The 25,255-nt window shown below is 38.1% G+C and overlaps 1 protein-coding gene across 2 annotated transcripts in view; it reads right to left on the bottom strand.

Annotated features, from left to right (window-relative positions):
- Positions 1 to 15,842: 15,842 nt before the first annotated feature.
- SEC24B (SEC24 homolog B, COPII component) overlaps positions 15,843 to 25,255 on the bottom strand; it is a 105,366-nt gene continuing 95,953 nt past the window's right edge. For both annotated transcript variants that reach the window (XM_077778451.1, XM_077778452.1), the window contains 5 exons: positions 24,642 to 24,779; positions 21,372 to 21,476; positions 20,486 to 20,578; positions 16,988 to 17,091; positions 15,843 to 16,741 (listed from right to left, as the gene is read on the bottom strand). In XM_077778451.1, the coding sequence (XP_077634577.1) occupies positions 16,627 to 16,741; positions 16,988 to 17,091; positions 20,486 to 20,578; positions 21,372 to 21,476; positions 24,642 to 24,779 (555 nt within the window). In that variant the 3' untranslated portion in view covers positions 15,843 to 16,626. The remainder of the gene's footprint in view (positions 16,742 to 16,987; positions 17,092 to 20,485; positions 20,579 to 21,371; positions 21,477 to 24,641; positions 24,780 to 25,255) is intronic.

Below are 25,255 nucleotides of genomic sequence, written 5' to 3'. Positions count from 1 at the left end.
AAAATTTTGATATTCTGTTCATTATGGATTTTTTCATTAATTTTGGTTTTAAAAAAATATTACATTAAACAACCAATACCACAAAAATACACACAATTATAATATTGTGAAAGACTGTTTGCTAAAAAATGGGACAACCTAGAAGAAATGGATAAATTCCTGAAAGAGCAAGAAATAAAATGTGAACAGATCAATAACCAACAAAAAAATTGAATCAATTATCAAAAAACTCCTAGGGTACCTGGGAGGCTCAGTCAACTAGTTAAGTGTCCAACTCTTTTTTTTTTGTTTTTTTTTTAATATTTTTTTATTTATTTCTAGGAGAGAGAGAGAGAGACAGCGTGAGCAGGGGAGAGTCAGAGAGAGAGGGAGTCACAGACTGAAACAGGCTCCAGGCTCTGAGCTGACAGTCAGCACAGAGCCCGACGCGGGGCTCGAACCCACGAACCGCGAGATCATGACCTAAGTGAAAGTCGGCCGCTTAACCGACTAAGCCACCCAGGCGCCCCAAGTGTCCAACTCTTGATTTCAACTTAGGTCATGATCTCACAGTTTGTGGGTTCAAGCCCCACATTGGGCTCTATGCTGACAACACAAAGCCTGCCTGGGATTCTCTATCACCCTCTCCCTCTGCCCCTCCCTCCCTCAGTCTCTCTTAAAAATAAATAAACATTTAAAAATACCTCCCAACAGACAAAAGTCCAGGACCAAATGGTTTCACAAGCAAATTCTGCCATTTATTTAATTTATCAAATGTTTCTCTATTTATTTTGAGAGAGACAGAGAGAGAGAGAGAAAGAGAATCCCAAGCAGGCCGGAGCCTGACATGGGGCTTGATCCCACAAACTGTGAGATCATGACCTGAGCTGAAATCAAGAGCTGGAGGTACCCAGGTGCTCCAAATTCCACCAAACGTTTAAAGAAGAGTTAATGCTTATTCTTCTCAAACTACTCCAAGAAAATAAAATAGGAAGGAAAACTTCCAAATTCAATCTATGAGACCAGCATGAACCCTTATACTAAGACCAGATAAAGACACCACTAAAAAATATAACTACAGGCCAATATCCCTAATGAAAATGGATGCAAAATTTCTCAATAAAATACTAGCGAACTGAATCCATCAATACATTTAAAAACTCTTTCACCATCATCGAGTGGGATTTATTTCTGGGTTGCAAGGGTGGTTCAATAGTCACAAATCACTCAATGTAATACATCACATTAATAAAAGAAAGGATAAGAACCATATGACCATTTTTTTTTATTGGTGCAAAGATTCATTTTATTTATTCATTTTCCCCCAAATATTATTAGCATGATTAAAGCCAAAGAGGGGGAGGCAGTAAGGTGGGGAGAAGGGCCTGCAATAGATGCGGGTCTCCGATGAGAAAAGGTCCGGAGGCCTGAGGAGGGAGGCAGGGAGGCTGGGGCAGAGGCGCAGGCGATGAAGCCTGTGAGGCTACTCTTTCTGACACTCGCTCCTGTTGAAGCTCTTGACGAGGGCGGAGGACAGGCTCTTGTGTGTGACCTCGCAGGAGTACTTTTCATGACTCTGGTACTCTGTACTGGGTATCGTCAGGGTGCTGCTGAGGCTGTAGGTGTTGTCCTTGCTGTTCTGCTCTGTGACGCTCTGCTGGATGTCGTTGCTTTGGAGAACGCCATCCACTTTCCACTTGACATTGGCCTCTTTGGGGTAGAAGTCATTCAGCAGGCACACGATAGAGGCAGTTCCTTTGTGCAACTGGTCCAGAGATGGTGGGAAGAGAAAGACGGATGGCTGAGCATCACTCCCTGGCTCTGGAATATTTGTGTCTGATAATCCATCTTGAAGTCTGTGGTTTAATGTGTTTTCTAGCTCATCAATCACAGTGGAGTCCAATGTAGGTGATTCTTTTCACATCAGCTTCACTCCTCTTTACGATTGTAATGGCTACCATTTATACTTGATTTAAGGTGATATCCCATAAAGTAAGGATGAAATTCTTGAGTCCACATTCAGTGGTGTCTGGAACTTGATCAATTGGCGGGCTTCCACCTAAGGTGCCACAAATTGACACCTATTCCTGAATTCTTAAGGGACAAGAGTGGCCCCATAGCATGTAGAAGGGAGACAGAGGTTACTTGAGAAATTGCTGCTTCCTTACTCCTTTGGAGCTGTGTCTGTTTCCAGTCATCTCTGAAGAAAGAGGTGCTGAGAGAAGCAAAGTCCTTTGTCCTAACATGTGCACATGTTTGTGCCATAAACATGACCCAAGATTTTGGACTTGCTCTGGAATATGTAGATGCTCATTGTTTCCAAGAAGACATTAAGGCTGTGGGTATTTTCTGACTTCTCAGAGTGAAAAAAAAAACCATATGACCATTTTAATAGATGCAGAAAAAAACATTTGACAAAGCATCCATTCATGATAAAAAGTCTCAACAAAAGTTTAGAGGGAATACCTCAACATAGTAAAGGCCAATGAAAAACGCACAGCTTGTATTATCCTCAATGGGGAAACACCGAGAGCTTTTCCTCTATAAGACAAGGATACACACTCTTACCAATTTTATTCAGAGCCCAGTGTGGGGCTCAAACAAACATGAGATCACGACCTAAGCTGAAACCAAGAGTTGGACACTTAACTGATGGAGCCACCCAGGTGCCCCTGGATCACTTATACATAGGCAAAAATAAATCCAAATGAATTAAAGATATACAAGTGATATTTGTAAAATCTTGTAAGACAACACAGGTAGTAACTTCTTTGATATTGGCTACAGCAACTTCTTTCTAGATATGCTTCCTGATGCAAGGAAAACAAAGGCAAAAATAAACTGTTGAGACTACATCACAATAAAAAAAAGTGTTTCTATGTGCACAGCAAAGGAAGCAATCAACAAAACTAAAAGGCAACCTAAGGAATGGGAGAAGATATTTGCAAATGACATATCTGATAAAGGGTTAGTATCCAAAATATATAAAGAACTTTACACTTAACAGCCAAAAAATGAATAATCCAATTTAAAAAATGGGCAGGGGGTGCGTTAACAGTTCCATTGACCACAGGCTTACAAATTATTTCCCAACAGATGCTCAGTTGGTTGAGCATCTGACTTTGGCTCAGGTCATGATCTTATGGTTTTTGAGTTCAAGCCCCATGTCAGGCTCTGAGCTGTCAGATTCTGTGTCTCCCTCTCTCTCTGACCCTCCCTTGCTTGTGCTCTGTCTCTCTCTCTCAAAAATGAGTAAACATTAAAAATTAAAAATTAAAAAATATTTAAAAATGGGCAGAAGACATGAATAGACATTTTCCAAAGAAGACATCCAGATGGCCAAGAGATGCATAAAAAGATGCTCAACATCACTCATCATCAGGGGAAGGCAAATCAAAGCTACAATGAGATACCACCTCACACCTTTCAGAATGGCTAAAATAAAACACACAAGAAACAAGTGTGGAGGTGTCTCAAAAAGTTAAAAACAGAGGCGCCTGGGTGGCTCAGTCAGTTAAGCATCTGACTTCGGCTCAGGTCATGATCTCACGGTTAGTGGGCTCAAGCCCCATGTCAGGCTCTGTGCTGACAGCTAGCTCAGAGCCTGGAGCCTGCTTCGGATTCTGTATCTCCCTCTCTCTCTGATCCTCCCCTGCTCATGCTGCCTCTCTCTCAGAAGTAAATGTTAAAAAAACATTAAAAAATTTTTAAAAAGAAGTTAAAAAGAGAACTACCGTATGCCAGCAATTGCACTACTAGGTATTTACCTAAAGAATACAACAATACTAATTCAAAGTGATATATACAACCTGATGTTTATAGCAACATTATCTACAATAGCCAAATTATGGAAACAGCCCAGGTGGCCACTGATTGATGAATGGATAAAGATGTGGTATATATACAATGGATGTTAATCAGACATCAAAAACAATGAAATATTGCCATTTGCAATGACGTGAATGAAGTTAGAGAGTAAACAAAATAAGTCAAAGAAAGACAAATACCACATAATTTTTTATATTATTTATTTGTTTTTTTAGAGATAGAGACAGCATGAGCAGGGGAGGATCAGAGAGAGAGGGAGGCACAGAATCTGAAACAGGCTCCAGGCTCTGAGCTGTCAGCATAGAGCCCAATGCGGGGCTCGAACCCATGAACCATGAGACCATGACCTGAGCCAAAGTCGGACGCTCAACCGACTGAGCCACCCAGGCGCCCCAAATACCACATAATTTTACTCATATCTGTAATTTAGGAAACAAAACAAATGAGCAAAGGGGGAAAGAAAAGAGAGAAAGGCAGGGCGCCTAGGTGGCTCAGTCGGTTAAATATCTGATTTTGGCTCAGGTCATGGTCTCACAGTTCATGGGTTCCATCCCCGTGTTGGGCTCTGTGCTGACCATTCAGAGCCTGGAGCCTATTCAGATTCTGTGTCTCCCTCTTTCTCTGCTCCTCCCCAACTTGCCCTCTGCCTCTCTGTCTCTCTCTCAAAAGNGGAGTTGCTTCTTTGAAAAAATTGGTAAAACTGACAAACCTTTGGCAAGACTAATAAAAAAAAAAAAGACAAGAAAAAAGAGAGAGGGAGAAAGGACCCACACAAATAAAATCAAAAACGAGAGAGAAGAGGAGAAATACAGAAATACAAACAATTATAAGAGAATATTACGAAAACTATATGCCAACTAGTTGGACAACCGGGAAGTAATGGACAAATTCCTAGACACATATAAACGACCAAAACTGAAACAGGAAGAATCAGAAAACTTGAACAGACCAATATCCAGCAAAGAATTTGAATCAATAAAAAAAAAAAAAAAAAAAAAAAAAAAAAAAAAAAAAAAAAGAAAGAAAAAAGAAAAAAAAAGAAAAGGGAAGAGAGGAAGGCAAACCAAGAAACAGACTCTTAACTACAAAAAATAAACCGATGGTTACCAGAAATGAATAATGATGGGGATTAAGGAGTGCACTTGTCATAATGAGCGTCAGGTGATGGATGGAATATTGAATCACTATATTATATATCTGAAACTAATATAACACTGTATGTTAACAAAAAATTTACATTGGGGCACCTGGGTGGCTCAGTTGGTTAAGCAGTTGGCTCATGACTTTAACTCAGATTATGATCTCACAGTGCTGACAATGCAGAGCCTAATTGGGATTCTCCCTCTCTCTCTCTCCCCCTCCCATGCTCATGTGCTCTATTTCTCTCTCAAAATAAATAAATTTAAAAATTACATTAAAATATTATCTTAATGGTTGAGGTTTTAGTGCCCTTTTTACATTTTGAGCCCTTTTCTTAGCCCTGTGTCATATTCTTAATTAGGACTTCAATATTGTAGTTTAACTTATAATAAAGCTAGTCCATAGATTTCATCCACTGACTGATACAAACTGCTCTTTCAGAAACTAGTCCCTTATGTCCTCAAACCACCTTCCATTTGCAGAACTCAATTTTTTCACAGATAAACCAACCAATAACAATACTGGATTATCTAGTGTTAGTACTGCTTGTCTGCCACTGGCAAAGAGTCTAGCCTCAGTCAAGGTGAAAGGAAAGTTGATTTGCAAAAAAAGCTTTCTGTTTTTCGTCACCTGGTCTTGTAGAATTATCTGAACTGAACAATGTCTCATAGATCCTCTGCAGATGCCAGCGATATTGGATTGTAGGATGGATGGGCAGAATGGTTGAGAGGTCCCCTCAGATATCTTACTTGAAGGCTCCCGTTTGAATTCTAGAGAAGGATATTCCCTTTTCCCTATTCTGCCTCCAGGCCATAGGCTTTCATTTCATTTCATTTATTTATTTTTCTTTCTGTGTGTGTGTGTGTGTATGTGTGTGTTGGTGCATATGCGCTTGGTGGAGTGGAGCGGGGGTATGGGGGTGCAGAGGAAGATGGGGAGAGGGAATCTTAAGCAGGCTCCACACTGGACCTGGGCTTGATCTCACAACAGTTAGATCACAACATGAGCTCGAATCAAGAGGCACTTAAGGGACTGAGCCACCGAAGGGCCCCTAAGGCCTTCATTTTTAACAATTAAAGTCATAAAGGACTTTGTACCCAAATTAGAATACATATTTTCAAACACTTTTGGATGACTCATAATATACTGATCATATATCAGGCCTCAAAGGAATTCTCAAAAAAATTTTTAAACTTGATAACAAAAAGCTATGTTTATGAAGTTAGAAATTAACAAAAAGACAAAGCATCACTACCACTGGAATTTAAATAACACAAATAGTCATGGATTAAATAGAAAATAAGTGGATGTTGAGAACTATTTTAAAAGTGACTAGAAATGAAAGCACTTAATATTAAAAGTTCACTACTCAGGAAATTGCATGGTCTTAAATGCATTTATCAGAAAACAGAAAAGTTTGAAAATAAACTAAGCTTACAATCCAAGAAGCTAGAAAAACAGCAGTAAAAATAAACCTAACGGAAGAAGTGGAAAGGAACTGATAAAGGTAAAAGCGGAGAGTGAATCAAACTTCCTCTACAGTTATTCTTAAGCAACCTCTCCCCATAATAGAGTGAGCTGATAAAACCAAAAGATTTTTTTTTTAGGCACCAGGACAGGCAACCTTGAAACCAGTATGATCAAGAAAAAAGAAAGAAGAAATACATAAACATAACAGAAAGGATGCAAAAAGCTAACTCTTCCAATAAAAAGAAAAGAAAAAAGCTAACCCCTAAGAATAATCGCTTATACCAATCAAGTTAAAACTGTAAAGGCCAAACTTGGCTCAACAAAGAGAACCTGAATAGATCACTGGCCATAGATTCAAACAGTGGTTAATATCCCAGGCCCAGAGGTATAATGGACCAGTTCAATCAAAACTTCAAGAATAGATAGAGAATACCAAAATCTATCCAAATTTCCAAAGCATCAAAACAGATGGGAAGCTATGGAACTCATTTAATAAAACTAGCATAATGCTGATCAAAATTAAACAACTGAATACTATACAAGCAAACTGCAGACTAACAGTTCAAACACATTATTGTTCAAGAGTCCACTGTATCTGCTATGTCCGGGTGTTACACAAGACTTGACATATTTGTACCAAATAATTCTCGAAAAATTCTTAGCACAGAATGATCTCTAGAAGGGACACTAAGTTTCGGGACTTGCCCCAGTTACATAGCTGCCAGAGAGACTACAATTAAAATTTGATTCTGTCCTACCTGCCCCATTGTATAGCAGGAAATGACACAATCAGAATTGTCACAATTTCACAGAATTACACAATTTTCACAATCAATTCCCTTCTGGCTATTGGTATATGAAGCCAAAATGGCCAGAAGGTAGTCATAACTTCCAATTCAGTGGCAACATTATTGCGTCTCCCAGTAGAAGCATCTTGCTTTTGGGAACTAAACCCAAATTCTGTGAATAGGTTAAAAGCGAATGCTCTCAGTTCCAATCTTGATTCTTAGACCTGTGTGTTCTATGGGAGAAAACTTTTGGTTACAGACTTAAAACATATGCTACATCTTCTTAAACTGTACACCAATAGTCACTTTAACTGGGTCTTTGGTAGGGCATTCCACTTTTCTATCAGGCCAGCTGCCTTTTGAGTTGGTAGTAAGACCAGTGAATTCTCATCGCCCTACTTCTTTTCCCTGGAATGGGTTATTTGATCAGAAGCAATGTTGTGGAGGCCCCATGGTAACGATGGAGGCATTCTGTAAGCTCGCAGATGTGGTGTTGGCAGAAACACTGCAGGTAGGGCAGGCAAAGCCATACCCAGATTATGCATCTATTTCATTGGTGACACACTGATCCATGATGGAAAGGTCCAGTGTAATCAACCTGCTAGTGGGTGGCTGCCTTGTTTCCCAAGGAATGATACCACGTTGAGAAATCAAAGTAGGTCTCGGCTGAGAACAGGTTGGGAATACAGTAGTGGTAGCCATTTCAGCCTTGGCGAGGGGACATCCATCATATTTAGCCCATACATAGCTTCTATTCTCGCAGATACAGCAACTTTGTACATAGGCCATTGAGCCAAATACTGCGGTGGCTAAGGAAAAAGTCCGACATTCACAGACGGTCACTTTGGCCACCTGACTGAGGTGGACAATTTTTGCTGCAGATGCCCTTTGTCGTACATTCATTTAGAATACAGATATCATCTCACTGTGTCCATTTTATGAAATCTATCCACATACTGGTTTCTCCAAACCTCTCTGTCATTACTTTCCAATCTTGTTCTTTCCAAGTCCCCTACCATTTAAGTAGCCATTAGCCACTGCCTGGGAAGCTGTACAGATATAGACGGCCATTTTAGCCTAGACACATGTGCAGCTTGTATTCGTCCATAAAGAAGATTTCCATTCACCACTAGACTAATGCTGTAGCAGTCCAGTTGGTGCCGGGTTCTGATTTTTTCTTCCTTAGTTAACTGGCCACGGGGAAATACCAGGCCATAGATGTGAAGTGGGGGAAAGGCGGCAGGAGCAGCTGCCCTAATCGTCTGAGCCACCTGCTCATGCAACTTACCTCAGGACCATGGGGCCTAATATCTTATACACGGTTTTCTTTTAACAGCAGACCACAATTGGGCTTGTTCAGTCTTATTGGCCGACTTACACCGATCAGCTCACATCACAAGAGCACTTGATATCTTGTAGTAGACAGTCCAGTAGCAATCTAGAAGCTGTTCTCAAAAAGAAAGAAGTTTTGGTCTTTTGCTTTTATTTTTGTTTTTTTTCCCCAGAAAATACGGTTGCTCCAAAACCCTCTGTAAATCTCCACTGAGCCTGCATATGGCATTCATATTTGCCACAGACACTCAGACTGGATCTGCTAGGTCAGTGAAGCAAGCAGCAGAGCGGTTTGCACCGCGGCCTGACTAGGTGTGGAGCCGCCTCTGACCGCACTGCAGATGGGCGGCCTGATACGTGACCTGGTGGACGGGTCGGAGCAGCACCCTGAAATGTACGATAGGTAGTTTCTAAGATCCGAAAAAGCCACAAGTGTCAGACATAGTGCTGTGGAAAGTGACACAAGGAGCGGCAACTTGTCTTTCCTTTTGGAGGGAATCTTGCAACAAGCTCCGGACCACGGAACCTCCAGAAACTTCCAGGGTGGTGCACTCCTGGCTTTTCACGGGGCTTGTATCACCTGCTGGCACTATCCCCATTCTCTCTCTCTCAGACTCTCCTTCAATTTCTACCTAGCGTTGTATAGTAGTTTCTTCTTTTATCCCAAAGAGATTGTTTCTTTACTTTTGTTTCCAGGTTCTCATTTTATCTCTAACTTAGAATTATTTAAACTTGATTCAACATTTACTGAACGTCTATGAAGTACCAGGCATGGCGGGGTGGGAAAGGGCACCAAGCCAACACAGCTGTCTTAGTCGGAGGGAGAACATAGTTCCTGTATTTAAGGGAGAGCGTCAATGACAACACAGCACAGCAGGGGCTGTGACAGAGCTATAGCAGAAGGTAGGATGGAAACACACAGGAGGGCAAACTAAGCTAGACGGCGCGTCTCGGTCAGGAAAGGCTGCCAGGCGGTAGCAACCTTCAGGCTGAGTTATGAAAAATGAGCGGGGCTCAGTGAGTAAAGCCAGGATGGGGCTCTACTCTTTTCTAAGTAAGAGGCTTACTTTTCCTTTGTTTTTATTTTTTTAAAAATGTTTTATTGTTTATTTTTGAGAGAAAAGAGGCAGAGCACGAGTGGGGGAGGGGCAGAGAGAGAGGGAGACACAAAATCTGAAGCAGCTCCAGGCTCTGAGCTGTCAGCACAGAGCCCAACATGGGGCTTGGACTCATGAACCATGAGATCATGACCTGAGCCAAAGTCGGCCGCTTAACCCACTGAGCCACCCAGGCGCCCCGAGGCTTACTTTTTCTAAGGGGAGCAGCACGTGCAAAGCCCAGATATAAACAAAGGGCAGTTCCTATAATGTACAGTCTTTTCCTTTCAGAGTTATCCTTCTACTTCCCACCCATTCTCCATTACAACTCTGTTCCCATTCCTTCCCCAAGTATGACCCAAAGGTTGCCATAAGTTCTACAAAGACAATTTAACTTCATGACATTTTGGGGAAAAACACCCTTCAGATCCCTAATTGTCTGGGGACACAGAACTCTAGATCCTAGTTGTTAAAAAACTCTTCAGCTTTGACCCTTCCTGCTTAAACAACTTATTCCTCCATTTCTCCCTATTGTTCTTGACTCTGCAAATAATGACTTATCAGCTTCTTTCATTAATAATTATTTAGATAATTAATAGTCTAGAGGCACAGTATCATGCACTCTAGTAAAATTACTCAGTTTTCAATGTGAAGTATATGCTAATAGGCATTTCCTATTGTTACTATGTAAGTCATAATAAGATGCAAGTCCTGAAAGAGCAAGGTTTGAAAGAAACTGGAATATTGGGTTGGGGGTGGGGGGAAGTCCATAAAAAATGAAACTGGCTTTCCAAACTAGTATAGTGCTTTACGGTTTTCCCAAGGGTCTTTGTGAAATGACTCCATTGTAAGAAAGGCTAATCAGTTCCAGTCACTAAATTAAATAAATGTGTTCCTGTTATGTTGCCTGTGCTGGGACAGGGGCTCAGGGATAATGAGGCAGGATAAATACTAAAAAAACCCCAGATACCATTGTACCGTAAAGTAACGTTCTATGTAATAAGGAATTGAGAGGAACATACAGGAATCGCATGTTATTTATTCCTAAAGAAAAGAATAAGCTTAACCACATGTTTAATATTATAAAGCCACAGGCTATTAAGTCTTAAAAGAACTTAGTAATTTCACTGCACTTATCTTATTCTATTTACAAATTACGTAAATCAAAACAATTTTTTATTTTTAAATTAAAATTTTTTTTAATGTTTATTTAATTTTGAGAGAGAGACAAAGCGTGAACAGAGGAGAAGCAGAAGAGAAGGAGACACAGAATCTAAAGCAGGCTCCAGGTTCTGAGCTGTCAGAACAGAGCCCGACGTGGGGCTCAAACCCATGAACATGTGACCTGAGCTGAAGTCAGACGTTCAACTGACTGAGCCACCCAGGGACCCAAGCACAGATGAGCTGTATTATCAATAAAGTGTTATAAGCTAGATAGATGTATAAGTTACACATATTTGTTTTAGCAATGAGATTATGTATAATTATTTTACATCTATTGTACCAAAAAATATACTTAAAAATGTAGCTATAGAAAACTAGAAAATTATAGTGGAAAAATAAGCATCTATAAATCACTACACACTAATCAAATTTATCAACAACAACCTAAATGGCTACCAAGCTAAACAGGTACTTGAAAAGCAAAAAGGGCAGCAAAACCCATGAAGACCTCCCAACAAGGATGATGTACTCGTAAGGAAATGCCTGAGTCCTGCTGGAGGGCAGTTTCTGTCAATTGCCTGACACTTTGTGCATTTGGGGGAGTTTTTGCAAAATTATGAACTTTGCATGGGAACCAGGCTTCTTAGGAAAATAGAAGTAGTCTCAAGTAAATTCTTAAATTTTTTTAAAAGTGTTTGTTTATTTTTGAGAGAGAGAGAGAAAGAGAGAGAGAGAGACATAGAATCCAAAGCAGGCTCCAGGTTCTGAGCTGTCCGCACAGAGCCGGACACTGAAACCATGAACGGGGGGATCATAGTTGGACGCTTAACCAACTGAGTCACTCAGGCACCCCAAGTAAATTCTAATAACACCAGTTTATGTTTATGATTGTTTATTCACAAATGAGTGAATACAAATTTTAGCAATCTTTACCTCAGTGGGTTACTAATAAGTCATGCTTTTGGTCTCCAAATTGAAATGAACATTTATAGAACTATACATTGTTTACTAATGGCAACTGAAGAAACGGCTTTCATTTTTGGATTAGCTTGTGACCAATCAGAAGGCAATGCATTAATAGCCTGTGTCCCCTAGCTGCATTACCTTCCTCCCTCAAGCCATATACGTGGACACTTCCTGCCCACTTGTTGTATGTGCCATGCCTCACAGGTATTATAAGAAGGCAGACACAATTTTCTGATTGACACAGATTCTACCTCTGAATTCAGAGATAAAAAATGAGTGAATCATAAAATATCTACCTATCATTTTTATTTTTCAGGGGGTATCTGTTTCATATACCAAAGCTTAAGTGCTTTTTTTCCCCTTAAAGTTTTCTTTCACTTCAGTGATTCTATCTAGATAATACCTGCAGTGTTGTTTTCAGCTTTGTTAGTTTTTTTTGGGGGGGGGGGCTTTGAAAATTTTTAGTGTCTTTAAAAGTTACTTTGAATAAAAAAAAAAAGTTAGTTTGAATAGAGGACTTACGGTTTTCTTAGCACTACATGTTGCTAATATGTGCAGGTTAGTCTTACAAGTTGACCACAACAGATTCATATCCACAAATAGCTTTCAAAATTTTTTTGCACATATACATTAATGTCTAAAAAATATAATTCTTCTTCCACTGCCTTGTGGACTATACTTGGTTTGTTCTATAGAAGTATTCCTTAAAAGTACCATGTAAACAGCAGCTCTATAAATCAAATTGCAGATTCCTAGTCAACAATGGTTCTAGTAGGGGATTAGGAAGTTTTCACATCACCTGGGCTACTCTTAAAATACATCTCTCTGGTCAACCCCTGAGCAGGTGGTGAATATGATTTGAAGCAGAATAGATGTATATCAAAAAAAGATCTCCCAGGGGGCGCCTGGATGGCTCAGTTGGTGAAGCGTCCGACTTTGGCTCAGGTCATGATCCTGCGGTTCATGGGTTCGAGCCCTGCGTCGGGCTCTGTGCTGACTGCCAGCTCAGGGCCTAGAGCCTGTTTCAGATTCTGTGCCTCTCTCTCTCTCTCTCTCTCTGACCCTCCCCTGCCCATGCTGTCTCTTTCTCTCAGAAATAAATAAAACATAAAAAAAAAAGGGTCTCCCAGGAAATTCTTTCCATTCCCACTACAAACACTAAGAACTCTGACTTTAACGACAGCTTCAATTAACTGAAAAGGGGCTCACAGAGTTCCTAGTAAGCAGGTCTGTTCCTCCTGTCAGTCCCTGCTTCACAAAACAAGTGGTCAGAGACTTGTCCCACCCGGAGGCAAGGAGACTCTCCATCTCCCAGGAGGATTAACTCACCATGTCTATATTACATTTGATGTCAGTCTCTACATATTCTAACAAACCTGGCTGTCTTCTGAGGACACTTCCTTTGAAAACCTTTCAAGAGGTGTCTTTTTTATTTCAAATCCTAGGTAGGTACTGCTCAGCTCCTCATTGTGGACATCCAGATTATGCTTTCCCCTTGCGTCCTCCAGGTCCTCTGGGCTCATGCCATCACACCACAGCATATCCCCTGCTCTCTTGTTTATAGTCTCCATCTTTCTATGACCATGTCTTGTAATTTTTCTTGGAAATTTTAGTAGTCAAATAAATGATCCATCTAAAAACCTTGGATTCGAAGTTCTTACCTCCTCACCTCCTATGATCTTTTATACCACCTCAATCATCCACTCCCACAGACAGACCCTAGATCTTGTCATTATCAAAATCTAAGATTCCCCAAATATTAATTTCAAGCATTCCATATCCTATCACTTCCTGTCTTTCCATCTCATTCCCTCTGGCATCCACATTCTTAACAGCTCTTTGACCTCAACAAGAGCTACAAACTACTAAGCCCACTATTCTTTATCCATTTCCCATTTTGTGCAGCTTTCCTTTATTTATTTATTTTTAAATGTTAATTTTTTAATTTTATTAACATTTTTTAAAATGTTTATTTTTGAGAGACAGAGACAGAGTGTGAGCAGGGAAGGGGCAGAGAGAGAGGGAGACACAGACTGTGAAGCAGGCTCCAGGCTCTGAGCTGTCAGGACAGAGCCTGATGCAGGACTCGAACTCACAAACCATGAGATCATGACCTGAGGCAAAGTCGGACACTTAAACCGACTGAGCCATCCAGGTGCCCCAATGTTTGTTTATTTTTGAGAGAGGGCAAGTGAGAGGGGGATAGAAGATCTGAAGCTGGCTCTGTGCTGACAGGCTGATAGCAGCAAGCCTTATGTGGGGCTCGAACAAACGAACTGCGAGATCATGACCTGAGTTGAAGTCATACACTCAAGCAACTGAGCCACCCAGGTGCTCCATGTGTATCTTTCCTTCAAATGAGTCTCTCCCTCGTACACGTCCTCAGTTCCCTTGCTCCTCCATTCTTCGTACCAACCCTGCTTAAATCCAACCCTCCATAAACAGCTGAATGTGGCCAGAGGAAATAGGCACAGCTGAGCTAAATGGTTTCACTTTCTGTTCATGACTCAGACCCCAAGGTCCTGAGTGTTGCTTGACAATCCTACTACATACCACTAGTCAATTTAATCTCTCACTCCCCTAAGCGACTATTTCTTGAAACCTCTCCTACTTTCCGCCTTTCTCAGCTGATAACTCTGCTGCTGCTTTTACAGAGAAAACAACGGCAACCTGAAGGTAATTTCCACATTCACCTACCGCTTAGATGGCTCTTCTTCCAGAGACCTATGTGGGTTTAGGTCTCTGCTCAGCTGGCCTTCCCTAGTTACTATCAAAAATAGCATTCTTGATTCCTTTATCCAGCTTTATTTTGGTTTTTTAGTATTCATTACACCTGACATATAAATACATTATCTTTTTCTCAGTCCTCCGCACCATTACTCTAGCCCATAAGCTCTGTGAAAGTGGGGGTTTTGTTTTCTGCCTAGAACAAAGTCTGACNTTTAAAGTAGAAGCAAGATAATTTTTGCTACAAAATTATAAGTATTAAGTGCTTTTCATACCTCTTGAATGAATAACAAAATATCCTGACAAATGATTTTTTCTATTTTAAAGTAGAAGCAAGATAATTTTTGCTACAAAATTATAATATTTAGTTGCCCTTAAAATAATGTATTTTTCCTTAAGTTTAATAAGATTCACTCTTGCCGGAGGCAGCATGGTATAGAAGCAAGCACAGTCCTGGGAGTGAGGCTGGAATGGGAGTAGGTGGTGGGTGGGGAAAACACTGGGCTTTTACTCTTAGCTCTGTCATTAATTGGTAAAGTCATTTAGAGTGAGTCATTTAACTTCTCATTTTCAACAGGGAATGTGAGAGAGTACTTTTATTTTTATCTAAAGAAAACAGAGCCACCGAATACATAACCAGGAAAAATCACTCACTAAACACACCAAGAGCCTTTTTCCTTCTGAAATTAGTTGATAAAACTTTCATAGTTATAAGATTCCATTCAATGATCTAATAGATCATTAATAGTTTTTATAGTAAATAAACTGTTAGTAAATGAGAGATTTTTCATTAGAATAAAATGACTTTCAAAATTCAAGATGGTGGGAGCCTGGGTGGCTTAGTCGGTTAAGCGTCCGACTTTCGCTTAGGTCAGGATCTCGCGGTTCGTGGGTTCGAGCCTCGCGTTGGGCTCTGTGCTGACTGTCAGCTCAGAGCCTGGAGCCTATTTCAGAGTCTGTGTCTCCCTCTCTCTCTGACCCTCCCCTGCTCACGCTGTTTCTCTCTCTCCTAGAAATAAATAAAAAAATATTAAAAAAAAAAATTCAAGATGGTAATCTTAACAAATAGGATGGTCGCATGTGATGAAAATCTCCTTGCTATGAATGTATAGGAAAAAAATGCCTAATTTAACTGAGAAAGACAGATTAAGTTATTCCTAGTCAATACTCATATGTTATTTTGAAAGTAACAATGCTTTTAGAATACAAACAGAATAAGTACTTGGTAATGTCCACAAATTAATAAAAATGTACTGATTCATAGATACTACTAAATTCAAGTAGTAAATTCAATATATCCTATATGTAAAAGTAACAAGAACCCTCCCCCCACACATAAAAACACCAAATATTGTCAAGCAAAATATTTTTAATTAGTAGGCTGATCATAAATAAATCCACATAAAAGATTTAACAGAATTACAAAGAGTTTTGTATTTCTTTTGTGGACTCAATTCATAATACGCATTAGTCAACCTCATTCTCTAACTGTGACAAAAGAGTTGTCATCCAACAATGCAGCACAGTTTAAGCAATTCATATTTTGTAGTTACATTTTTACATTTTCTTTACAAATGTAACATTTATGTACATTATATATATATTTTTTCTATAGTTCATGTACTGAAATGCTATTGTTTTTACAGGGAAAATATTGAATTCATTTAATGAATACAAATCATTCCTTGTTAAAAAGTAATTCATATAAACAAGTAACACGGTACCACTGCCTTTTGGCATCTCGTTTGAGTTTCAAGTCCAGAAATGTTATATTAATTATAGCAGAAAGGGATTTCTCTAATTTGACATTATGACATACCATTCCACATAGCTACATAAATTTGCCGGCTTGCAATGAACAGAGCACTGTACTGCTGCACTACTGAAAATGTGTAGAAACCAATTCAAAATATACTTGGTGAAACAGCATCGTCATTACCACGAATTCAGGCTGAAGGAAATCCATCAAGTTCTTTCTCTCCCTTTACCTCCTGCCAAAGCCTCCGGGTGCTATGCTGTGCACGGTGTCCCGTAACAACAAATGCCTTTGTTTCAAATAGCCTGTGTGCTTCTCTGATGGAGTACGCTGTACCTAGGCTACGGATCTTTTTCTTCTTACTCAATTGTATTCCACTTCACTTACAAATCTGCTGCTGAATGTGAAGCAAAAATTCATAGTAAGAGAATGCAGCTTCTGTTCGGTCTTCGATCAAATGTTGAAAAAATTCTGTTTTGGCAGGACTCTCATCTCTGAAAAAGAAAAAGAGGTATTTATCTAAAAATGCATATTATTAAAGAGAATAATTATACATTTAAAAAATTTCTAATATATGGGGAGTTTAGGAAAATGGAACATAGGGGATATTTATCAATTAACAGCATTCTCCTACTAGAATACGTTTTCATAGTAGTCTTTAAAGTTTGCTTTGCAGACAAGCAATTTCACAGATTGCACAGGATATGACAATTTCATAATTAAGTTACAGAAGTACTTACTTTACCACGTGAAGAATTGGGCTTAATGGTCTGTTGTCTCTAAGCCAAGTGATAAAGGATCTCGCTCTTTCTGATGAAAGTGTATCTAGCTCTGGTAGATGTGTCTGGTAAAAGTAATATAGTTAGGAAATTATTTCCCTTTCTCACAGACCTTAGCAATATTAGAACTAAATCATGATTCATTCCCACTACCAGCAACCAACTACCAGCACTCTATCCTCGGCCATAAAGCAGCAACCAAATGAGGGAAATTTAAATTGTTTGCAAACCTGTTTATATTCTTTTGGATAAGTTAATAAAACATGTTTGATGTAAGTATATATCAGTGGTATTTTACCTGCATATTATATTTTTTCTAAGTTGATAAAACATAAACAATAGTTAATATGTCACTGGTATTGTGTTGCACTTTTATGGCTCTAAAGGAAACATGCATTTGAATTTCCAAATATGCTCAACAGTTATATGTTGCATCCTCTTCTAATAACAGTCATTCTCAGAGAACTGTTTCCTTTAGTCCTTAAAATTTAAGGGCAAGGGACATCAAGATGACCAACAAGACACAAGGAAATAGTTCATCAAGTGCAAATTAAAACTACAATGAGAACACCTGTCAGAATGGCTAAAATAAACAACACAAGAAATAACAGGTGTTGGCAAGGATGCCAACCCTCCTGCACTGTTGGTGGGAATGCAAGCTGGTGCAGCCTCTGTGGAAAACCGTGTGGAGCTTCCTCATAAAGTTAAAAACAGAACTACCCTATGGTACAGTAATCACACTACTGGGTACTTACTCAAAGAATACAAAAACACTGATTTAAAGGGATACAAGCATTCCTATGGTTATAGCCACATTATTTACAAAAGCCAAGATACGGAAGCAGCCCAAGTGTCCATTCATTGAATGGATGAAGAAAAAGTGGTGTGTGTGTGTGTGTATAATTTAGAGATAAAAAAGAATCAAATCTTGCCATTTGCAACAACATGGATGCAGCTAGAGAATATAAACTAAGTGAAATAAGCCAGTCAGAAAAAGACAAATACTATATGATTTCACTCATATGTAGAATTTAAGAAACAAAACAAATGAGCAAAGGGGGAAAAAAAAAGAGAGAGAGACTAAGAAACAGACTCTTGACTATAGAGAACAAACTGATGATTACCAGAAGGGAGGGTGGCGGTGGGGTTGGGTTAAATAGGTGACGGGGATTAAGGTGTGCACTTGTCATGATGAGCACCGAGTGATGTATGCAAGTGTTGAGTCACTAAATTGTACACTTGAAACTAATATAACATTATATGTTAACTAACTGGAATTAAAACTTAAAAGAAAATTTAAGGGCAAGGAATTTTAAAGAACAGTGTGGATGTATCTTTAAAAACTATGTGCAAGATTATTTTTAAAAGACCTAAAAAGTCTATTCTTATGTTTTTATAGTATATTTTATAAACCTAATAAATATATGTTATATACTTATATGATGAAGTTTTTTCCAAAGCCAAATTAATATTAAGCTAAATAACTCAAAGTATAGAGTATATAAAAAATTGAAATAGAAAACTATTTGCTGTTGTATTTTTTAACTATGATTGAGGCTGAACATTGTTTCACATGGCTACTACTATTATTTTCCCCCTATAAATTGCCTATTCAAATCCTTTGTCTATTTTTCTTTTTTGTTTTTTTTTCTGAGGGGACTGGGGTGTCTTTTTCTTAAAGATTTGTAAGAAAACTTTCAATATTAGAAAAATTAGCCCTTTTTCGGTCCTGAGCTAGAGATAATCTTTTGTTGTCTTTTGGCTTTATTTATTTTACCACATAGAAATGTTTCTTTATGCTCTAAGATTTATTAATCTTTTCCATCATGGACTTACAAAGGCCTTACCCATTTTAATATAATAAAGATTATTTTTCTAGTATCTTTTTCTTTAAGTGCAATCTTTACCACATCCTGTTTTTCACAAATCACACTCATTTCTATTTTGTTCCCCTGACATATTTATTGTGCCATTATCACACTGCTTAAATAAATACAACTTTAAAAGAAAGTTTACTATTTTATTTAGAACTTATTTTTCAGGAACGCCTGAATGGCTCAGTAGGTTAAGCATCTGACTCTTGATTTCGGCTTAGGTTATGATCTTGTGCTTCGTCAAGTTCAAGCCCCATGCTGGGCTCAGTGCTGACAGTGCAGAGCCTGCTTGGGATTCTCTCTCTCCTCCCCTCTCTGCTCTTCCCTTGCCTGTTCTCTCTCTAAATGAATAAATAAACTTAAAAAAAAACAACCACCTTATTTTTCATATGCTTTTCCCCTTTGCTGATATTATTCCTTCTTTTAAAACATTTCCTTATTACCTTCATTTGTTGAGTTTTAGAAATGAACTCTGGAATGAATGTGTCAAATTAAAAAAAATAAATCCAAAAACAGCAGAATGTGATAAATATTACATTGACTTTAAAGTAGGCTTTTTCAGGGGCACCTGGGTGGCTCAGTTGGTTAGGAATCTGACTTGAGCTCAGGTCATGATATCACGGTTCGTGGGTTCGAGCCCCGTATTGGGCTGTGTGCTGACAGCTCAGAACCTGGAACCTGCTACACATTCTGTGTCTCCCTCACTCTCTGCCCCTCCCCTGCTCACACTCTTTCTCTCAAAAAATAAAATACACAAAAAAATTTAAAAAAAAAAAGGACTATCACCTATTGTTAAAAAAAATAAAGTAGGCCTTTTCATTAATTAAATAGAGAACTGTTTTCAGAATCATATTTCTTTGGTATGAGTTAACATATGTCCAGAAAAGGCCCACTGAAAAAAAATTATGTTTATTATCAGCAAAATAATTTAAATAGAAGTTTAACATTGTTGGAAAACAGTTTGGCAGTTTCTCAAAAAATCAAACACGGAGTTTATCCTATGACCCAGCAATTCTATTCCTAGGGATACACCAAACAAAACTGAAAACATATATTGACACAAATACATGTACGTAAATTGTTCATAGTAGCACTACTCACAATAGCTTCAAAAGGAAAACAACCCAAATGTCCATGAATGAATGGCTGGATTTAAAAATGTAGCATAACTATACAATTATTATTCAGTCATAAAAAGGAATGAAGTACTTATACATACATGCTACAATAGGGATGAACTCTGAAAATATGAGAAATGAAAAGAAACCAAATATAGAAGGCCACATCTTATGTGATTCTGTTTACATGAAATTTCCAGAACAGGCAAATCCATAGAGATAGAAGGTATATTAGCGGCTGCTAGGGGAAAGCAGGAGGGGAGAACTTGGAATATAGGTTTCTTTTTGGGGTGATGGAAATGCTCTGAAATTAAGGTATCAGTTGACTGTTGTACACACTGTGAATATACTAAAAGCTAATGAGTGGTATACTTTATGATAATTAAAATGGTGAATCGTATGTGAATTTATCTCACTAAACATTTTAAACAAGCATACCAAAACTTAAAAGTATAGAGCCCACTGACCAGTTTTTGTGGTATTGATGCAAAATTAGGATACCCAAGCACATCCTCTATGAAATTATTGTCACAGCTTTTCCCAATCCAAATGTAAAAAACCTAAAACCAAAAAAACCAACAAAATATTAAAATTCCTACTCAGAAACCCATTATAGCTAATTTACTCAAAATTGTTAAGCGTAAAAGAGGTAAAGTATACTATCTTAAAGTAGGAACAAACATAAAAGTAAAAGGAAACCCATAATTGGTACAGTTGGGATCTATATCCAAGAATCTAGAGTGGTTCATGTTTTCTTTGCTTAAATTTCAAGACTTTCCATAAAATATCATTTTATTTTACCACCTTCCTTACTTTTTTCCCAGTAGGAAGGTAGTGCTTTAGCACTGATAACTGACTCACTGTCTTTCCTATCCACTCTTACTACCTGTGTATTTTAACTAAGGGCTCTTGCTCACCCCTCCTTTCCTGCTCATATGGTATCATTTATGAAGCCATCTTGATCATTTTGACACCCTTCCCCACCAACCGGCCCAGTGACTTCTCCTTAACTCCTAATCACTAGTGGCTTAGACAATGGGTAGAAGTTCAAATTGATAGGTTCCTGAGGTCCCTTTGAATTTTATGATTCTAGATGCTAGACAGAATTTATCTCTTTACTTCTCTTTATCAAGTATACATAACCCCTGACAATAAATAAGCCATAATAAAACGATATCTGACTAGAAAAGTCTAACATAAATTGACCACTTGCGCCAAGTGCCAATTTATTGCTTCCTAGTTCCTAACCCCACCTTTCACTGCCTGACCTCTGATAACAGAGCTGGCCTCTGTAAGTGTTTCTGCTTTCGCCAGCTAGAACAGTGTTAACCATCATCAGTAGAGGATGCTTACAGAGCCACAGTCCATAAGGAAAGCACCTTCTCTTGTCAGTTTTTCTGCAGACAATTTTTGAAGAGGTGGCTGAGGTACAACCCTGTCATTAACGTGTATTGCACCCTGAGGGGGAAAAAAAAAAGAGATGGAATATGAGCGAGCTTATATAACTATCATCACAATCTGGAAAGTAAAGGTTACTAGCTCTTTATGAAATACTGAAAAATGACACTTGAGAATTTTGTAAGATGCGAGAAATTATTGGTAACACATTACCACCTTCGCTGTAGAATCAAGACACTCAGATATATTCAAATTACAAAGATAAAAAACATGAATATGTAAAATGATCTGTCCATTTCCTTCCCTTCTGAGATCTGGATATGTTAACAGTATGACTATTAAATCTGCTGCAAAGCAAGCTACTTTTTTTACATTTTTCTAGTAATACAGAAGATTACAAAGAGTAGGGTTTTAACACAAGAAAGAAAAGATACCACAAATTTGCATATTAAAAATAACTGTTGGATACCAGATTTGGTTCATGATATAATCAAAATTGCACTTGTATTAGGAGGAACCATACCTTAACATAATAGAGGCTATATACGAAAACCTCAAACTAACTTGAGCTGAATAATTAATGGTGAAAAACTGAAAGCTCTCCCCCCACCCCAAGATCAGGAACAAGACAGGGATGTCTACTCTCACCACTTTCATTCAACACAGTACTAGAAGTCTCAGCCACGGCAATCAAAAAACAGTAACAAAAACGAAAGGCATCCAAATTGGTAAGAAAGAAGTCAAACTTTCATTACGCAGATGACACGATGCTATATACAGAAAACCCTAAAGAATCCACCAAAAAACTACTAGAAATGATAAGTGAATTCAGAAAGGTCACACACAAAAAATCAATATACAGAAATACATTGCAGTTCTATATACTAATAATGAAGTAGCAGAAAGGGAAATTAAGAAAACAATTCCATTTACAATTGTACCTAAAATAATAAAATACCTAGGAACAAACTTAACCAAGGAGGTGAAAGACTTGTACTCTAAAAACAATAAAACACTGATAAAAGAAATTGAAGATGACACAAATGGTAAGATATTCCATGCTCATGGATTTAGAGAACCAATATTGTTAAAATGTCTATATGACCCAAAACAATCTACAGATTTAATGCAATCCCTATCAAAATAGCAAAGGTTATTTTCTTTTTTTTTTAAATGTTTATTTCTGAGAGAGAGAGAAACTGTGAGCAGGGGAGGGTCAGAGAGAGAGGGATACACAGAATCTGAGGCAGGCTCCAGGCTCTGAGCTGGCTGTTAGCACAGACCCAGACACGCGGCTCGAACCCACAAAACGCAGGATCATGACCTGAGCCAAAGTCGGACGCTTAACTGACTGAGCCACCCATGCGCCCCAGCCAAGGTATTTTCCACAAAACTAAAACAAATATTCCTAAAATGTATATAGAGCCACAAAAGACCACAAATAGCCAAAGCAATCTTGAAAAAAAACAAAAACAAAAACAAAACTGGAGGTATTACAATCCCAGATTTCAAGTTACACTATAAAACTATAGTAATCAAAACAGTATGGCACTGGCACAAAAGCAGACACATAGATCAATGGAACAGAATAGAGAGCCTAGAAATAAACCCATGATTACTTGGTCAGTTAACCTTCAACAAAGGAGACAAGAATATGCAATGGGAAAAGACAGTGTCTTTAACAAATGGTGTTGAGAAAACTAGACAGCCACATGAAAAAGAATGAAACAGGACTATGTTTTTCATCATACACAAAAATAAACTCAGAATGGATTAAGGACCTAAATCTGAGATCTGAAACCATAAAAATCTTTGAAGAGAGCACAGACAGTAATTTCTTGGACATTAGCCACAGCAACATTTTTTTAGATAGGTTTCCTAAGGCAAAGGAAATGAAAGCAAAAATAAACTGTTGGGACCACATCAAAATAAAAAGCTTTTGCACAGCAAAGGAAACAATCAACAAAACAAAAAAACAACCTACTGAATGGGAGAAGATATTTACGAATGACATATCCAATAGGAGTTAGTATCCAAAATACATGAAGAACTTAAACAACTCAACAGCAAAAACTCAAAGAATCCGATTAAAAAATGGGCAAAAGACATGAAAAGACAGTTCTCCAAAGACACCCAATATGGCCAACGGACACATGAAAAGATGTTCAACATCACTCACCATCAGGGAAATGCAAATCAAAACCACAATGAAATATCAACTCACACCTGTCAGATGACTAAAATCAATAACTCAAGAATAACAAGTGTTGGTGAGGATGTGGTTAAAAACGAAGTCTTGTATACTGTTGGTGGGAATGCAAACTAGTGCAGCCATCGTGGAAAACAGTCTGGAGGTTCCTCAAAAAGGTAAAAATAGAATTACCATATGATTCAGTAATTCCACTACTGGGTATTTCCCCAAAGAATACAAAAGCACTAATTCAAAAGGATACAAGCATCCTATGTTTATAGCAGCCTTATTTAAAATAGCCAAAGTATGGAAGCAACTCAAGTATCCACCAACAGATGAATGGATAAAGAAATGGTATATATAAGTAATGGAATATTACTCAGCCATAAAAAAGAATGAAATCTTGCCACTGCAGTAACATGGGTGGATCTAGATGGTATAATGCTAAATGAAATGTCAGTCAGAGAAAGACAAATATCCCATGATTTCACTCATATGTAGAATTTAAGAAAACATAAAGAAAAATAGAAACAAATTAAAAAAATAGACTCTTCCATGGAGAACAAACTGGTGGTTACCAAGGGGAGGTGGTGGGAGAAGGGGGAAATAGGTGAAGGGTTTAAGAGTACATTTATCATGATGAGCACTGAGTAATGTACAGAATTGTTGATATATGGTACACCCGAAACTTATATATAACACTATACTATACATTATACTGGAATTAAAAACAAAAACAAAAATTACATTCTGATCACATCAGGAACAGTCAATATCTACAGAATGTAAATGAAAATGTCCACTCTACAACCTAGCTTTGTAATAAGTATTATAACCAAACCCACAAGGTGAATTACTTCCCATATTTTTGAAAACTCCATAACCATAGACAGTATCAACCAAATCTACAGCTAGTGTCCTTATTTACTATATTACTACTGTAAGGAAAGAGCTGATGTAAAAAATTGTTAGCACCTTACATTAGCAACCTAGCTGTAGAATCAAGACGCTCAAACATATTTAAAAGTTCTTACCTCATCTGTCAATCTGTCTATCCTGTATAAGTTGGGATGAATCATTTTCATTAGATGAACAAGTGGCTGACACTTTATCTGACACATAGCATATACACGGTCATCCAGGCGTGTGCTTGTACCAGTTCTAAATGCTTTCTACAAAGAAAAAATATGCATTTTTCAAATAAAACAAAATATAGACAAATATTAAAACAAATATATATATATATACACTATGACAGTCATGGAAAATGCATGGCCTTCAAAACAGCCCTGGATTAAATTCTCAGCTCTGACATATAAGGTAGATGTGTGAAAAAGTTACTTAGCTTCTCAAAGCTATACTATTATCATAAGAAAAACAGAAAAAAATGCTTACCTCCCTAGGGTGTGGTAAGGATTAAATAAGATGATACATACCTAACAGCGATTATACTGCCTGAGAATTGGAAAGATGTTATAGATGGACAGTAAATCCTTTCCTTAGAGTCTCTTTCCAGAAGCACATACATACTAAGAGTGTACTATAAGCACACCATTATTTAAGTTGGTCCCACATATTGTTTTTTTAATATTTATCTTTTGAGAGAGAAAGAGAAAGAGAGAAAAAAGCGGGGGGGGGGGGGGGGCGC

This window comes from Crocuta crocuta, unplaced genomic scaffold (assembly GCF_008692635.1).
Source record: "Crocuta crocuta isolate KB4526 unplaced genomic scaffold, BGI_CrCroc_1.0 scaffold587, whole genome shotgun sequence".
NCBI classification, from domain to species: domain Eukaryota; kingdom Metazoa; phylum Chordata; class Mammalia; order Carnivora; family Hyaenidae; genus Crocuta; species Crocuta crocuta.
Note: the sequence above shows the minus strand (reverse complement) of the source record. Positions and strands in the feature narration are given on the sequence as shown.